Genomic DNA, 19553 nt, shown 5'->3' with positions numbered 1-19553 from the left:
CTTTGGGACCTAGAAGCTGAAGAGGTTCCGTGTACGACGCGCTGAACCCTACTCAAAAATTTCACAGCCTCTGGAGCCAGAAAACCAAATGTATCAAAGGCAAATGGTAGAAAGACATGTTGATTATCTAAACAAGCTTTCTCGTGTTTAACAATTTTGCCCGATTCAGCCTTCAACGCAGCCTGACCCACAACAAAATTGAGATTATTAAAGTCTGATGTCTCATAAAGTTAAATTGATTTAGAAACAAGCAAGTGACTATATTTCATATTTTATACAAGTTATAAAGTAAAAAAAAAGTGATTTAAAATATTTAATAAAGTTAAATTATTTTAAGAAAAATATTATTATTTTTTACCAGATATAAAAAGATACGGCTCATTTAAAAACCTTTAAGATGATTGCCGCATATTTCAGAAAATGAATGTTCAAACTTCAAACTAATAATTTTGTATAAAATGCTGATATGGTAACGAGGTGGCATTTAAATATCTTTTTGTTCCAAGCCATTGATTAAACAATATATTTTTAGGCTGGACCTACCACAGATGAAGATGCTTCAATACTTCAATTTATTCTTTGGGCCCTGCGTGCTTTTCAACCTTAATTATCCCTCCGGATGGCTACAGTAAGATTAAGCAATTTAATTAATCAAATAATGTTACAGATTCATCGTTTAAAAAAACATTTTATAGATTAAAATCAGAGAAAATAACATATATATTGGGTATATATATGCTTTAGTATCATCCTAGCTTTATTGGCCGAATGTGGTATTAAACTTTTTTCATGATCTGTATAAGTAATTAAATATCAACGATGTGCTGGATAATTAAGGCTAGAAAGCAGGAAATAAGTAATGCATCATTATTCCTATCTAATTATGAAATATATATGGACCATTAGTGACTTATTACACCAATATTCCAGACTGCTATGGTTGACCACACCATTTGATTTTTGAGTCGACAAAATTGAACATTCAATAAAATATTGGAAACAGCCCAAATTTAAAAATTCTTGTAATAACCACAAGTTAGGCAAGCTTTCTTCTTGTTCTTCTTCTAAATTTGTTCTTGATTCTCAAAGTGGCTGATCATGTCTTTCCTGGTTGTGTTTCTTGTATTATTATTAATTAAGCAAGGATTTTCACAGTCGAACGATCGTGATAACAACAGTACTGATCTCCAGATTGCAGTGTTTTGTGGTAGAAACACGGTGATAAGTCTGCCGAATTTTATCAATAATCGCAACTCTACTTTTAATGATCTCAGAATGCAACTATTGAATCAACGGGCTCTTTATGCAAGAGCGCAGACCTTAAGTGCAGGGGTCTCTGTCTTTGCCGCAGCCCAGTGCCGGGACTACCTCTCTGTTGATCAGTGTGTCGCTTGTTTTGATACTGCTGTTTCTAACCTCGTCAACTGCACATTTAACGGCGGTTCTGCTAGTTTGGATAACTGCTTTCTCAGGTAAGGCTTTCTTTTATTTACTAGTTAACAAGTTGTGTGCATTAGAGATTTTCAGCTATAATTACTCTGCGTAATATTAGTAGTATTTGGAGTTAGCCAATTTTCGTGTTTTTGTGTGTATTCGTTTTGCGTTTATCAATTCGTTTTTAATATGTCCAAGTAGTAAATGAGGATACACATTCTAATATAGTAATTCAATAAGAAACCAACTAAAAAAGAATCATCATCATCGTACTCAGTATATCCCACAAATAACAAAGCTATAGAGAGGCTGCTTCCGGTGAGACCCACGGCTCGATTGTAGTTTTGCATCAAGCCTTGGACATAAGACACATAACACTCAACCATCGGGACACCGACCGATTGGTGCATGTACCCTTGTCTTTCGGCTATCAACGCCATCACATGATGCCTGATTAACCTTCCGCCACTTTTAATGTTATTTTCACGAGATTAGTAAAATAACGTCAAAATTAGTGCAATTTCACTTTTGCCCATCCAAGGGTTCACACATATATACATTATATGCGCGCACCGCAAGCAGGGCGTAAAACCAACTGAAAAAGAACAATTTGAATATTATGAAGCTAGGAACAAACGCCCTAAATCATTTAAATTCTTGGTTCTAAGGTATGAAGACTTTTCTGACTTCTATAATAGCCCTTATGTCGCGGAGGATGCGAATGGTACTCCAACTGTGTTATGTGGCACTCAATCTGCTTCTCAGCCAACAGTTTTCAATCAAGTTGTGGATGGGTTGTTATCAGATATCAGAGATGCTACTCCTAAAACCTCTAAACTCTATGTAGCATCCACAAGACAAATCACTGGTGAAAATAAAACAGTGTATGTGACCGCACAGTGTGCTGGAAATATAAATAAGGCGATTTGCCAAACCTGCATGGATAGAGCATATGACAAAATAAATGATTGCCTTCCAAATACTGAAGGAAGGATCTCCGACATGGGTTGTTTTGCAAGGTATTCCGACACTCCATTTTTCAATGTCAACCAGACAACAGATATTACAAATGTCTCAAAAGGTGAGGCCACTATTTTTAATTACTTGATATATAATGTTAACAACACTATCCAAATAAAATGTGATAACTGATAGCATTTAATTGTAACTTCTATATGGTTATCTGATAGGACATTCAAGTAAGGTAGCCATAATTGCTGCAGTCGTTGGTGGCGTAGTTCTTATTTTCCTCATCCTTCTTTCGTGGTTATTATATCGATCATGGAATAAGTCCAAGGAGACTGAAGAAGGTGATTGTTTATATATCTATTTTGTGTATGAGATACCTTTCACCTATTCCAATAAATAAGTCTACCAACACAGTTGATGGGGTTGTGTATATAAGGAGGTTATTGGTGTGGGATTTCTCATATATTGTTTTTTTTCAAAATTTATTTATATTCCAATATTTTCAGTAATTTCATATACTGATAAATTCAATATGTATATATGTATGGCCCATGTTTTGTCATCGACAGCAGATTTTGAGGGGGCAGTACATTACAATTACAAAGACTTGCAGATAGCAACCGATAATTTCAGTGAAGAAAATTTTCTAGGAAAAGGAGGCTTTGGTGAAGTGTTCAAGGTAATAAATAGTAATTCAAGGAAGTAAAAACCACTTAGAACAGTGTTTTAAATTTCTTAAGAAGTTACTGGATGGTTAATAGGCAGTTCTAGAGGACAATAATGTGGTGGCAGTGAAAAAGGTTCTAGTACAGCATGCTGGAGCAAAAGAAGAATTTGAGAATGAAGTTAAGCTTATAAGTAACATCCATCATCGAAATCTTCTTCGTCTCCTTGGATGGTCAATTGAAGGAACTTATTTACTTCTAGTCCTGGAATATATGCCGAATGGAAGTCTAGACCAGTTCTTATGGGGTAAGATGGAATGGCCATACTAGTGATTATTTTTTGATAAAATCCTCATCTTATACAGTTTGTATACGTGCTAACTAATATGTTCAAAATGGAGGTTCAAAAAGAGGGACTCTGAACTGGAACCAACGCTATGAAATAATATTTGGGATAGCTAGGGGTCTTGCTCATTTACACGATGAATTCCATATCAAAATCGTTCACAGAGATATCAAATCTAGCAATATCCTTCTTAGTGATGATTTTAAACCCAAAATAGCAGATTTTGGGTTGGCAAGGTTTCAACCGGAGGACCAAACTCATGTTAGCACCAAGTTTGCCGGTACATTGTAAGATTTTTTAACTACAAAATTGTACTTAATTATGTCCTCTCTTTTGAGTCACACATTCTTTTATTTTTACAACATAAAACTATGTTAGGGGATACACGGCACCAGAATATGCACTTCATGGTGTTCTGTCGGAGAAGGTTGACACCTACAGCTTTGGAATTGTGATTCTTGAAATTATTAGCGGCAAAAGGAGTACAGATGTGAACTCTGGTAGTCAATCCACCGATTACCTCCTGGAAAATGTGAGATTCCGCATTCATACTCTCTTAGTCTTTTTTGTAATATTTTTTATAACTTTTTACTAGCAAATTCACATACCCTGCACCACTCAGTAACGGCCAAAGGGTTGTTGGTACTCTCTCTCCCAACCTTGTTAGTGCTTTTATGGAATAATAGCATCAACTAACTAACTACAAAGAATGCACGGAAGTACACATCATAAGACAAAGAAGAACATGATAAATAAGATACTAAAAGAAACATGTCTCCAATCTAGAAAAAAATGTCGGATAAACTTAATTAGAAAACAAAGGATCAAATGTATGATAAACCCAAAATACAACTTACTATAGCTAACACTTTCCCCTTTCCATATTGAAGTCTTCTATAACTCAAATATAATGCTTTATATATATCACGGAGTTTACAAATCTGATCAGTATAGAATATGTTAAAATCTTAAAATGCACCACACATACACACCATTTATGGATTTGGGTTAGTGTTAGTGTTTGACAATTTTTATATCAAGTTATCAGGGTTAGTCTTTTTAGTTAACATTAGTCTAGTCATGAGTTTAATGAATTAGTTGAGTCAAGTTGACACGGTGTTGCTGAGTTTGAAGATAAACGGGCATAGCAACTTTCGTTTGTAATGAGAACGGTTGAAATATATGTGCTTCATAATAATGACATGCAAACTGGCCCCAAGGAAGCTTGGAATACATTAATTCATCAAGTTGTGCCGAAAGAAGAAGAACATGAAGCTAACGAACATAGAGTATAAGTTGTTATCAGCAACAATACGAAGCTAACAAACCTAGACAGTATGTCGTATAAGTAACCTAGAGATTAAATTGTTCTCAGAAACCTAAAGAGCAGTTGAGAATCAGTAACATTATGAAGCATATGATGATATTCAGTTGGTCGCACCTTACACTAATAGCTCCAAAATATTCATTAAAGCTCCAAACACCTGCGAACAAAACAACTCAAAGTAATCGTGCTCGATATGTATAAACAATTAAAGTACACGATAATTGACAATAAAAACACATCCTTTTACCCACTCATCAACTGCATAAATAAACCAAACATCCAAATATCAAATCAATCCAAGAATCATCTTGTCTAAACAGTTACTAAAGCTTTTAGTCGGACATCACAAACATAATCAAAGCAAATATGAAAGACATCATAGATTTGTAGTCAAGAAAAGGTAAAAATAGAAGATCAAGAACTCTGGAAAGTAATTGATACGTAACCAAAGTTTTGATCTTTGATCCTTGCCCTCCTTGACTAATTATGATATTTAAAATTAGGTTACAGTTGTGTTTTTGTCATCCACAAGCGCCTCAAAACCTCCTAGAACCGAATGCATGCACAAATTGATATTTTGATTCTTGATGTCCTCAATGTCCAAAACTGCTTATATTCTATCAAAACCTGTAAATTAATTGAATAAGAAATTCTTACATATTTAAATCAGATTTACGGTAGAACAATATCAAATACGGGCTTAAACATGTATGAAAACCATGTGTTGATACCAACACATCAGGGAGCAACAACGACGATGATCAATGCATTGGCGTGAGTACTTCTAATTTATTTGGTTAACTTCTTTCCTAGTTTATAAGAAATGTTGAATTCCTCTACTTTAAGACAATATTCATTTGACTATTATTGACCATCGATGATGATGTTGACCATTGGCTATTGACCATCCTTGTTGACCAACATGATCACATCTTTAACTAATTCATGTCGACCCTTGTTCTCATTCTCTACTTGTATTTTCCTATTTACATCTTCTCTTTGTAAATGTTTATTCATCAATCAAATGAAGCGATATATGGTGAATGAATTGTCGCTTTTCAAATATAAAAAAAGTTGTGTATGATTTCTCTTAGATATCGGTTTGAGGCAGAGAGAAACTGTGGATGAGATTTAAAAGTTATTATTTTAATATTTTAAAGATGGGTGTGGGGTAGGATTAGGGCTATAAACGAACTGAACATTTAGCAAACAATTCGTGAACTGTTCGACGGAAAGTTCACTCATGTAATAAACGAACGAACACAAACATGAAATTTTGCCCGTTTAGTTAAATGAACAAACATGAACATAGGTTATGTTCGTGAACGTTCGGTAATGTGTTCATTTATGCTCGGTTACGTTCATATGCTATGTCCGTTAGTTCAAGGTTTGTTTTATATATTTATAATATTTTATGTGTTGCCAACCTAACATTTAAATTTATAATTTTATTGATTATGTTAAGTCGTTTCATTAATGATTTGTTTTATAAAATTTTGCTTGAACTTACAACAAATCTAACTTATGCTTCATTGACATTATAAAAGTCAATTAGGGATGATTATGCTTATGATTTTTATTTCATGTGCTTAACTTTAAATTTAGTTAAGGTGATTAGGCCACAATCACTCAAAGATCGATTTGATAAGATTTGGGATTTTAGAAAATTTTGGCAAAGTGTCTTTAGGGTTTCTCTCTTTTCTAGTAGTATTGAACGAATGAGACTTCATTCCCAAATGTTTTGGATTAAGAATGTTGCTCTTTTTTTGTTAAATAGACTATATTCGTTTGCGTTCATGAACAAGTCCAATTCCTTAACAAACAAACACGAACAAGAGTTTTCTTTAGGTTAGCGTTCGTGAACAAGTTGAATGCTAAACAAACGAACATGAACAAGGCGTTGTTCGGTTCGGTTCATTTACAACTAGATGGGATGATGAATGGGCCGTGAATGCTCTAAAAGGGATAATATAATATAGATGCATGTTGTCAAGGACTTTAGTGTTTGGTAGAACATAGTGAAAATATTTGAATTATATGATACATGAAGGTTACTTGCATCACATCACATTTTAGCTTGTTTGTTATGTAGTTCTTTTAACTCTAATTTTGTTATGCAATGCTTTGGTGATAGACGTGGAAATTGTATGAGAGAAATATACATATAAAGGTCGTCGATGAAACATTAAACTTGAATCGATACGAACAAGAACATGTGATGAAGATAATTGAGATTGCCTTGTTGTGCACCCAATCACCAGCTTCGAATAGACCCACCATGTCCGAGGTGGTTTTGATGCTTCAGGAAGGCCGATCATTGGGGAAAAGACAGCTAACCCGACCTAGTTTCGTAAACAATCAAGATAGGAGGATTCATATTAATATAAGCTCTTCAAGACCAAAGGACATACAAGCAACTCAACAACCACACTCATATAAGTCAGACAACAATACAACAAAGTAGATGTGAGAAATTCAATTTTTAGAGTGGTTTAAACCTCAACTGTACACTTTCGTCTAAATTTTACATTTCCATTACTTATATTATTGATAATCTTTCGTTGAGAAAATGAGAGAGCATTACTGTCCTGAACCAACGCTCTACTGTGGTGTATTTAAATGTTTACATAAATCATAGTATGAAACTTAGGTTTTATATTATGTTTTAGCGGCTCGATTATTACCAAAATAGACATGCTTGATCAAAATATGCTAGAAATAGGAATAGATAAAATTGTAACCAAAATAGACATGATTAATCGCATGTTGACACATTACCCTCTTAGGCGCCATTAGGCACCAAAGGGGCCAACACGGAATATCATGTGAAACATAGTTGGCAAAACCATATTATAACATACAATCGGGCTACAGTGTTGCGATGAATGAGCTACAACTAGGGTTGGCATATTGTGTATACCCATACACGATAAGACATGAACACGAAACATGTATGCACACGACACGAAAAATTATCGTGTACATGTATCCCAAACCCGAACCTGTTAATACCGAGTATACACGATAAGACACGAACCTGTCGAATAATCGGAGAAGGGTTTGGCCTTTCGGTGACTGTCGCGCCTCTACAACTGCGAGGAGGTCGGACTGCCGGAGAACCAAATATGTGGAGAGTTAGACCGGAGAATCAAATGGTTGCGACTACTGGAGATGTGGAGGAAAACGACCAGACTACTGGAGAAGGGTTTGTGCGCCGTCCGCTTGATGTTGAATTAGAATGATGTGCGCCACGTTCAATTGTTTGGTATAAAATTTGATGGTTAACTATTTAGGGTATATAACATATTATATATTTTTATTTAGAAAAAATCTAATAAGGTACTAACGGGTACTTAACAGGTAAATGGGTATTTTACTTGTTTACACACGAAAAATAACATGTCGATTTTTGTCTACCTGTTTGTTACATGAAACATGTTAAGGCCATACCCAATGCATGTTAAAGTCATGTAGATTCTTGTTATGTATTCGTATCTCGTGTCTAAATTACCAGCCCTAACTACAACGGTGCCTAAAAGACTCTTTTTTAGACATCTTTGGAAATTGATAAGGTTAAGAGAGTGCCTTCTTGTGAGCGGGTGGGACTAGATGAGCCTATCCTCAGCTATAGTCTAATCGCGACACATTTACCAACTAAGGTATGTATGAAATTTCAATCAATCAATCATACCCAGTGAAATCCCACCGACAGCAAAGCTATAAGTAGGGTCTGGGAAGGGTGGGATGTAGGCACACCGTACCTCTATCCATATGAATAAAGAGATGGCTTCCAGAGAGACCATCAGCTCTAGAATACATATGTCTGGTGCAATATATGGAAATCAAAGTCCATCAATAAATAATAATAATAATAATAATAATAATAATAATACAAAAAATAATAATAATAATATTAACAATAATAATAATAATAATACTATGTATATGGGAAGAAAATATCATTATTGTGTGTGACCAGAGTAAGGTAAATAGACGCCCTAAAGTGTTCATTTCTTCCTAAAAATCTTTAACTTTAATTCTACTTCTCCAAAAATTCTTACTCTCAACCATGTCCTCTGAGAGGTTTAGGTCTATCAGATCATATCTAATCTTCTCATCCCAAGTCAATTTAGGCCGTCCTCTACCCCTCCTCCCCTCTATAGTAATGTTTTCTACGGGTCTAACAGGATTCGTCGTCTGTCTTCTCTTCAAATGTCCAAACCATCTCAATCTCCACTCTCTTATCTTGTCCGATATGTTCGCTACCCCTAATATCTCCCGAAACACAATGTTTCTTATTAGGTCTAACCTTGTGTGCCCACACATCCAGTATTTCTCATTTCTGCTACCTCCATCTTCCACATATGTGCCTTGATGGCCCAGCAATCTGTTCCATATAACATTGCAGGTCTAACTGCGACCCTATAAAATTTCCCCTTTAGTTTAGTTGGGAAATTCTTGTCGCACAATATACCTGTGGCTGCTTTCCATCTACACCATCATACCTGAACTCGATGGGTCACATCACTGTCTAATTCCCCATTGCTCTGAACATATGATCCTAAATACTTGAACTTCGTTACATGCGGAACCACCTGCTCTTCAATGGTGATATGTGCGTCTTCATTGTCATTTACCCCACCAAAATCACAGTGTAGGTACTCCGTATTAGAGCGAATAATTCTTAAACATTTTGTCTCTAAGGCTGCTCGCCACTCCTCTAGCCTCATGTTTAGATCTCGTTTTCTCTCAGCAATTAAGACAATATTGTCTGCGAACATCATGCACCACAGAAGCGCCTCCTGAATTGACTTTGACAACTTATCCAAGACTACTGCAAAAAAAACGGACTCAACGCTGACCCCTGGTGAAGACCTACCTCTACGGGGAAGAAATCAGTATCCCCCCACGGGCACACGGACAGTTGTTGCACTCTTGGTATACATATCCATAATTATCTCTATATATTTCCTCGGTATTCCTCTACCGTCCAAGCACTCCCAAAGCACTTGTCGTGGCACACTGTCGTAGGCCTTTTCTAGGTCAATAAAGACCATATGCAGGTCACGCTTCTTCTCCCTATACTTTTCCATTAATCTTCTTATAAGGTGTATTGCCTCTGTGGTGGAACGCCCCGACATAAAGCCAAATTGGTTCACCGTAACCTGAGTTTCCCGTCTAAGTCTAACCTCAATCACTCTTTCCCATAGCTTCATAGTATGGCTTAGTATTTTGATTCCTCGGTAGTTACCACAACATTGGGCGTCTCCTTTGTTCTTATAGATAGGAACTATAACGCTGCTCCTCTACTGGTCTGGCATCTTACCATATTTGAGGATAATATTGAACATAGTAGTTAACCACCATACTCCATCCTCTCCCAGACACTTCCACACCTCAATGGGTATGTTGTCTGGGCCAACCGCCTTAGTCCTTCCCATCCTCCTAAGTGCAGTCTGCACCTCTTCTGGTGTGATCCGTCTACAGTAGCAGTTATTCGGTTGTTGTCGTTGAGAGGTTGTGTTGTCATATTCTTCTTGGTGAGCTCTCCCATTGTTAAAAAGATTGTGGAAGTAGGTTTGCCATCTTAGATTGATGTCTTGTTCCTTGACCAGTACATGTGTGTCCCCTAAAAGAGTTATATGTAAGGGAAAATTCTCTTAGAGCATCCACAACAATAAACCCATACAAACCGACACACATCAAATTCCAAACTTTTCTTAAAAACTATCACTCGTTTTCACAACAACAAACCTATTAAAAACATATTAAATTTTTTCTATACTTAAACATATTTTGTCAAACATGTTTTTATTGGTATTTTTTTTTCGTCTTAAATTCTAATTATAAAAAACAGTTTTGATGTCATATTTGAGCTAAGAACAAACAAACAATTTTGTCGTGATCCAATGAATTAATAGGAGTCAAAAGTCTTGCCATTTGATATTTTGATTAAAACGTAGAAGACTCGTTGAATGCATTATGAATTTAATTATTTTAGTGGTCATTCACGATAAGACTTTTCAAACTATTGACTATAAATCTATAATAAATGAATGTCGACGTTAACGTGTGCAATCATCCAGTTGAATGCGTTCCTTGAGAACTACCTTTTAGTTTAAAGCCCACATAAGAAATCTACGTATCTATGGATTTACCTATATGGCTATATATTCGTAAAATAATTGTGACATATGTTAGTTTATAGTTAAACTTTATAAATTTCTCTTCAAAACTAATATCTTAATTGAGAGTAAAGTTAAAATACAATGGACAACAAAAATGAGAAAGTTGAGAAAGAATCTAATACATTGATATTAAATTTGGATGGTGAAGATTAATTTAATAATAAAAGTTGATGAAAAGGGCATGAAGGTAATAACCCACTTATGATAATTTTCTCTCTCCACATGCAAGTCACATGTCAATTCCTTCATAATTTTAAAATGTCTATAACTTTTTCATACGACATTTTTTTATAAAATTTTTTTATCATAATAACAAGCGTTTTTTATCTTTAAAATGAATATCATATTGTTATATAAAAATATAAAAAAAAGTTGGTGGGTTTTTCCATATTGTGTTATTTGGTTGTCCATTGTGTTTTTTAATTGGGGTTTTCTATGCATTATGTTATAGATTTTGGTCATTGTGTTTTTCACGAAATACACAATGACATAATCTTTGCTTTAATTTTTATCTTTAATATGGGTATCAATTGAAAAACACAATGACCTCATTGTGTCTTTGTGCTCAACATTTGTCTTTTATACTTATCTTTGTGTTTTAGTCATTATGCTCAACATTCACTTAATTTGAGAAAAAAATAGTATTATGCTCATTGTGTATTACGTTCAAGTCATTGTGTAGTATGTAGATTCATTGTGTTTTACGTCATTGTGTTATATGTATTTACCATTGTGTCTTACCTTTTGAACCATTGTGTTATATGTATTCATTATTGTGTTTTGCGTTTCAGGTTATTGTGTAATATGTATTCATCATTGTGTTTTATATATTAGATAATTTGTTGGTATTTTTCATTATATTATTACACAATGGCGTTATTAGTATTTAAAAAAAACACAATGATCAGTTGAAACACAATGACGAAAAACACAATAACAAACAAAAAGACACAATGACGAAAAAAGACACAATGGTAATAAAAATGACACAATGACGTAAATTATTTTTATGTAACAAAATCTTACTCATATTAAAGATAAAAAACACTTTTATTACGGTGAATTTTTTTTAAATATCATATGAAAAAGTTATAGACGTTTAAAAATGATGAGGGAATTAACATGTGACTTGCATGTGTAGAGGTAAAGCCCTTTTTCATTTGCTCCCTACTTGACGCATGTCAATTAGTCATGACTTCTCACGCTTCTCATATTTTGTGTCATTTTTAGAATAACTCAACCCTTTTAATTGATCCTAATATATATTCATATTCACTTTCTTTTTACATTTTATTTATATTATATTTATACATTTTTATAAAAACAAATATTAACATATTATTTTACTATACATTCCAAAATACTTGGTGTTATCCAAAAATTAACAGCAACTCATTTTTGTTAAAGATGCAAACTCACGGGTCACACACATGCATGCATACATCCATATTATACTTGCATGCACATTATCAAACATACCAAAATCAAGCTTTAAACATCAAATAACAACTAATATACACAAATCTTGAAGTGGGTTACCTTGGATTTCGGATTTGGTGCCTAAGGGAGATGATAATGTGGCCTTGTGTTAGCTAAAATCATTTCCTTGGCTTCCTACTCCTTGTTATTTGCTTAAACTTCCATCCAAGATCTTAACTTAATAATGAGTGTGTGATTATTTTTGAAATGATGGGATGATGAAGTGGTGGTGGGGTGGCCGTATAAATTGAGAGAGAAAGGGGGTATAGGTTTGATGAGTGGTTACATAGGGTAGTGTGTTGGATGGTTTATAATTCTTACAAGTAATATAGTAATCATTAGGTGTTTTATATATAAAATAATGCAAGTGGGTTGGATCGTGAGAAAATGGCGGCTGAACTAGGGGGGAAAAGTGGAAGAGTTGGTGTTTAATAATAATATATGGTATAGTTTAAGTGATAAGGTTTAACGTATCTCGTAATTTATCTAGCCAAACGACTTCCGTTTCTAATAATTTTTATCAGACTTTGAGCGAAATTAGATTACAGTCAATGTCTGCCTAAAAACATAATTTTCTGAGAAACTTGGTGTCGGGTCCTTACGGTGTCCTCTACTGGCCTTCGGTTACTTATTTTCTTATTTTCGCGATTCGAACCTTCTAAAATTAAGTTTATATACTATCTCTAATATCCTATCACAAAAATTTATTTTTCGAGGTCATCTTGACATGTTTATGGATTTATCTGTTTCGAGATATTACCTGATGTCAATCTGTACAGTGTCAACTACACGACAAAATTGAACTTTTTCGGGTTCCATATTTTAAAACTCAACTAAAATCAAAGACTTTAGGTAAAAATATTATTCCTATATATTTATCTTACTAATTAATACGCGATTACAGTTAAGATAATTACCAGATTAGTCTAATTTTTGGCGGTTGTCACAGTTTTCATATGTTTAATTTAATTATAAAAAGAATATAATAAAAAAGATGACGTGGAAAAAAGGGCTACAACGCCATTACACCTATAAAACATAAACTTATCATTTGTTGACTGGGCATCACATGACGTAAATCGCCTTATTTTGTAGTCCATCCACTACACATAGCCTTATTGTTTTGAAGTGTCACCCTTAGAGCATTCTCAGCAGCCCCTTTAAAATTTTTGTGACATAATTTTTTTTTTAAAAATTAGAGAATTAGGGGGGACGGGGCACCACGTGATGGATCACCCATCACGCGTGTGACCTTCTCCACACCGCCGCCACCCCCTTGTCAAGCCATAAAAAGGAGATTTGCGTGATGGCCATCACGCTTGATGAGTGGTGGTTTCAAAAATTGTACCGTTGGGATGTAGCCGTTGGAAGGAGGGGAGGGGTTTAAATAAAAAAAACCAATATAAAACCAAAACAAAAACATAAACCAAATCCAAATCAAAACCAAATCCAACTCAAAAACACTCTTAAACTTCCCCTTCATTCACAACAAAAAATATGGCATTTCCGAAACACTCGATGCCCTTAGACACTGATAGCTCTTCGTATTCGGACGATGACATTCTCGAATGGTTCCCGTTTCTATATAAATAACTTGAAGGCCTGAGCCGTCCAAAGAAAAAAGTGGTGGTGCGTGATCGTATACATGCCCACGACGTGCTAATTGTTTTGGACAAAAATCTACTAAGGATAATATACCCAAATCTGTTAAGTGAGGTATAGTGCTAACACGATAAGAATGAATGTGTAATCGAAATCTTGATGAACACAATGATTTTATCACAAGGGAAAAAACCCTTAATTACGATAATCTTACTTCGGTCAAAACTTAACGAGGTAATCTTTGGTCGAATCACTTCGGTCAAGGATTAACAAGGTAACCTTTGGTCGGATAGTACGTGATTATAGTAATCTCCGGCACAAAAAACCCCCGGATGATGAAAACTATCACTGTCAATTATATTGATAACAAAAAGGTGTTACAAGTCTTGGAGTTGTTGATCAACGAATGCTATGTGTGTACAAGTATTCTTAGTAGCTAGTGTGTGTGAATACTGATATCCCTAACGTCGATCACAACTCGGTATATAAAGAAAAAGTAATCAACTAACTTAACAACTTCATCCTACAAATCCGCTAGTCTTCCACTCTTCACCAACGTGCTCTTTGACCACGTGCCGGTAGCCATTCACTAGCGAATAAAGTGGTGGACCAGGTCTAGATACCGTTGTAGTTATTTAAACGTCAGTCTTCATACGAAATTGTCCATTAACAGCTACATTGAATTAGGATCCTGGATCCATACTCTAGCTAAAGAACACTCCATGAAGATAATTGATGCAAGTACGTCTTAAAGTTGTTATACCTTTCTAACACATCACCATACTAAACGCAATCATTAGTAAACAAATAATACCGAGGATCGTCGATCCTTTATACCTTGATACATATCTCAAGTTTAATCTATTCATAAGATAGTTAAGGATTAAGGATCCTCAACGTAAAATTCATGCCCTAACAATTGCCCCAAAATGGCGGGTGACAGTGGAATACAGCTGTCATTTTGAAATTCAAAATTTCTGCGAAAACTGATAGATGGGACGGTTTTGCCAGAATTATTTACCATTTAGCACCCAGGATAATAATAACCGTCTATATATGCCGCCATATATCTTTGATTATAACCATATCTCGAGCCTACGTATCAGGTATCCTTCATACTCTTCTCTTTATTTTCTTTAACAATGACTATTGCTTCATATTTTTCTTCTCCGTCTCCCTCTAAGCCTTCTGAACAAACTTCAAACAACTCCGAGTTGTTGGAGATGGAACCCCAATGTCTCTTAACCAACCCGTCTGCCAAAATCTGCAAACTCACGGATCCCGAGGTCGATGATTTCCGCTCACTGTTTCCTCCGAAAACCCTATTCCGACCTTACAAATCCAGCATCCGCTGCGACATATATTCCAAGGTCTGGGTCTGTTTTCCGGCGACTCCATTTCTGATTGGCTACAAATATCCCTTTCCTTCTTTTACTCAAAGCTTCTTCGATTCCATCGGCATAGCCTATATACAGGCTATGCCTATGATCTGGAGGGTCCTCAGCACTATCGAGAGAATCATAGAAGAGCAAAAGATGGATGTCGGTCTTCCAGAGTTATCACACATGTACACCCTCACTACCCACGGTCCTGCCCGATTCATCTTCAAATCCAAGCCTAGACAACCTCACCCGATACTAAAAGTCACTTTAAACGATTCCTTGTGGAGGAATCAGTTTTTCTTCGTAAAACGTGACTCAATACCAGGAGGGGTTAATATCCCTTCAAAGTGGGTTAGAAAGGGTAGGATCCTGGATCCTTGAGAAATAGCAGGATCCTTTATGCTTTATCTTTAATTCTGAATCTTCCTTTTTGTTTGCAGTTGACAAATTTGCTTCTTTAGGCAAGTTACCTGGCACAGAAGAAAAAACAAAACGGTTCCTAGCACTGTACCCCAAAATTAGAACCTTTCAAGCCCGTTTTCTTGAAGCTTTTTGTGATATCTCCTCGGGTTCAAGCACGTCAAGTAAGTTAATAATTTTAATATAAATAAGATTAGAATAAGAAAGCTTATCAGTTAACATTTTTCCTTTTCAGGCACCAAGAAATCCCAGAAGTTAGCCGACAAGTTCTCCCTAGAAGTCATTGGCTGCATGGTCACCTCCTCTGTTGTCAAGAAGGAGGCTTTGAAGGCAGGCACTAGTTCCGAACCCAAGACTGCAACAACCAGGGCTAAGTCTGCGGCTTCCAAGAGAAAAAGATCCTCTGATCCTGAAACCCATTATGACATTGTCCTCTCTGTAAGTGTAACACCGCGTCTTTTACCCTCTTTAATTTAAGCCTAAATATACTAACTTAGAAAGTATAGGGACCAAAATTGTAAGTTCTGAAAATCTTCTCCCGTCGCGGTACGCAACGGGGTAACAAATAACCCATCGCGTAGCGCGATGGGATTGGTGAGTCAGTGGAAATGAGTCCAACAACGTGTCAACACGTGGCACGTTGTGACAGGCCACGTGTCACCACCGCATAAGGCGGCGTCTTTTTGCGGCGCCGCGGTACGCGATAGGGCACAAGGAACCCATCGCGTATCGCAATGGGGTACGAAATTAGCCTATAAAAGGGGGTGACGGGTATTGAGCTCTCCTCATCCCATTTCACCTCCACTTTCATAGTTAACATCGAAAGGCGTGCCCGGTTGCCGTAATAAGCCGACGTGATGTTTTCTCGTATTTCGTGCAAGAAACGAAGTTATAATCAAATAGCAATCACATAAGCAAGTAGATCAAGATCCTGCCTTTTCTTATTATCAATCTAAGTATCCGCGTTAAGGTAGGGGTTACGTTTAAGTTATTTAAATTATAACTTAGATTATCAATCGAGGCTATGGCCTTTAACCTTGATCGTATTTTACAAATCATTCACAACCATGTTTTCATAAACGTTACTTCATGATGAAGTAATGTTAAACGAAAGATATATTTTGACGGGCATGTAGTAACTGGAAGGGGGATATCGGTAGTAGTAAGTTTCTTGCCTAAGGAAAAGTAAATCGCATAAATCCCAATCAACCGAGGGACCCGTTTACTTACCTGGAGAAACTTACCAACGTGATAGAACCTATTAGGCCAAAGCATGCTATATCAAACGTCACATAAAACAAGTGTGTTCATTCATAATCAAAGATAAACGATTTCAAGGTTAAGCTTACAATCATAACTTAACATCATTCAAAACATTCATACGAACCTATTTATGTATAGGTTAATATCATTCACAATCACTCAATCAATCAGTCAAGGTTTTCAACACCGACGGTACAGGTGAATACGTTAACCTTTTTAATCAGTCAAAACATATTTATACTCAATAAGACGAACGGGTGTTTGTCTTAACGAGTCAATCAATGTCTACATGAGATCGAGTAATCTCTAAAACGTTATAATACAGAGTAGAGAATAATATCAACTCATACCGAATACGCATGTGTATGGATCCAAACATAACTGTTAAAGCTAAAATCAATCAATCAAAGGCAATGAAGCCACGAGCTTAAACGGTCATGACCAGTTCTCAGTTCAGGGCCGTTTGGCTCGGGGAATACCGTTGTGTGTGTAGGGCAGTGGTACATATACCGGAAGTAGAAATACTTCCGTTGAGGTTGTCAAGAAAACTATATTTGTATTATAATGTCATTCAAATATTTTATCAAGTCATACTTGTTCACCAGCATATAGTTGGCGTATTTTTCCAACCCATTGCAGGTAATTAAGCATTAGTAGCACTAGCAATGATTGGAGTCTTTTGAAGATAGAAAGCGCGTACAAGATGGCTCCGTTTTTTATAACTAAAATCCTTGTATTATGAAACATATATTTGTAAACTATACTTGGGTGTTTAATTCCCAAGTAAATTTTCAATGTAAATTAATATTATATTTAACCTAAAGTCTTCCGCTAAAATTAACCCATAAACTCTGATATATTTACAAAACATGTACAACCTTGTGGTCACACGCCTAGGCCTTAAGTCGGGGTGTGACAGTAAGTATCCTGTATCCTGACACTTTAAATTGTAGGATCCAATATCCTTCTGACTTTGAGTATTTTGTTGTGTACAGGCTGTGAATTCTTTCAAGGAGCACTATGAAAAGACTATCGGCCAAATGAGTGACAAGCTGTCGGGGTTAGGGAAAGCTGTGGTTGCTAAGGATAAGGCCATGATCCAGCTTTCCAAGGAGAAGAAACAGTTGGAGGATCAGCTATCCTTAGCAGAAGCCCAATGTCAAGAGGCAGTGGAGCAAGCTACAGATGAAGCCAAAGTGTGGGCTGCCAGGTCGGTATTCCAAGCACGGATCAAGATGGCGAATGAGGCCGGTGATCCCGCTTTTGACAAGTCGACCTGGGACGTGGAGAAGTGGAAGGCTGCTCTTGACGATCTTAGCGGTGAGGATGATGAGGAGATGGCTGAAAACACCGAGGCTGGGACTAGTGGCGTCAAGGAGGCGGTTGAAGCAGGCAAGAGAGATGGTGCTGCCGAGGGTGAAGATGCAGCTTAGGTGGGCGATGAAGGATATAGAAGACAAGGCCCGAGCCCACTTTTTTATTTGTGTTGATGTTTTTTTGAACAATTACTTTTGGTCTGTAATAAACAATAGTAACTAGGATAAAGGATCCATGATCCTTAAGACAAATGGCGGGGGTGACAAATGTGGAGGGATCCTCTGTTTATGGGGATGAAGCCTTTGTTGCCCCTGTTTTTTAATTTTTCTGCACTTATGAACTGTTAGTAAATCTCACTTAACCCGGATGGATGGTCCATCTTTTGTATGGTGAAGTTCGGGTTAAGAATTTTGAATAAGTCCTAGTGGCTTATTTTAATTAATATAAATCTTTTGACTATTCGTTTGTTGTTTATTTGTAAAAGTTTGTTAGATATAACTTTAGCATTATTGAAAGTTTTGAAAAATAATCTTAAGAAAAAGGGTTTTAGGATAAAAGATCCTTATGAAAATTACTTAGGATAGAATATCCTTAAAGAACAAACAGTAGGATAAGATATCCTTAAAAGTTGATAAAAGTTATATAATAGAATTTCCTTCAAGGAAAAATTTTAGGATCGAGTATCCTTAAAAATAAATAAAACAACTTTAAGGGATTAACCTTCTAAACTGAAATACCCAGAATTATTGCAACTAATATGATGCATAAATTAATTAACAGAGATCATACCAGAAGGTCTAGGTAGACCTAAGTTACCGTAAGTACTGAACTTTCAGTGATCCTTGAAGGAATAACTTTAGGATTCTGGATCCTTAGAATTTTGATCTTCACAAAGAACTTAGAAAATCTGTTGCAAATAATTCATAGTGTTAACTGGGATTAAACCCAATAAGCTGGGAACAAGCCCAAATAATAAACTGGGGACAAGCCCGTGCAACTGGGGATAAGCCCGTGTAATCTGGGGACAAGCCCGTGAACTGGGGACAAGCCCAAACTGGGGACAAGCCTAAACGAAGATAACGTGAAAACATTATAAATCTTAGATAACATGAAAATGTTAGAAACCTTTGTCTTGAGATAACGTGAAAACGTTATAAACCG

At 36.0% G+C, this 19553-nt stretch overlaps 1 protein-coding gene across 1 annotated transcript; it reads left to right on the top strand.

The window, feature by feature from the left end:
* The first annotated feature begins 1081 nt into the window (after nt 1-1081).
* On the top strand, nt 1082-7451 carry LOC143617189 (cold-responsive protein kinase 1-like). The gene is made up of 8 exons (XM_077089825.1): nt 1082-1472; nt 2103-2515; nt 2625-2744; nt 2973-3082; nt 3165-3375; nt 3470-3701; nt 3793-3946; nt 6876-7451. Exons 1-8 carry the CDS (start codon nt 1099-1101, stop codon nt 7203-7205), a joined length of 1944 nt encoding a protein of 647 aa, XP_076945940.1. The 5' UTR covers nt 1082-1098; the 3' UTR covers nt 7206-7451.
* The last annotated feature ends 12102 nt before the right edge of the window (nt 7452-19553 follow it).

The sequence above is a fragment of the Bidens hawaiensis genome, unplaced genomic scaffold (genome assembly GCF_021521415.1).
Source record: "Bidens hawaiensis isolate Kalapana, Puna unplaced genomic scaffold, B.hawaiensis_p1.1 tig00052952_1, whole genome shotgun sequence".
Lineage (NCBI taxonomy): Eukaryota > Viridiplantae > Streptophyta > Magnoliopsida > Asterales > Asteraceae > Bidens > Bidens hawaiensis.
The sequence above is the reverse complement of the archived record's forward strand: the minus strand, read 5'-3'. Positions and strand labels throughout refer to the sequence as shown.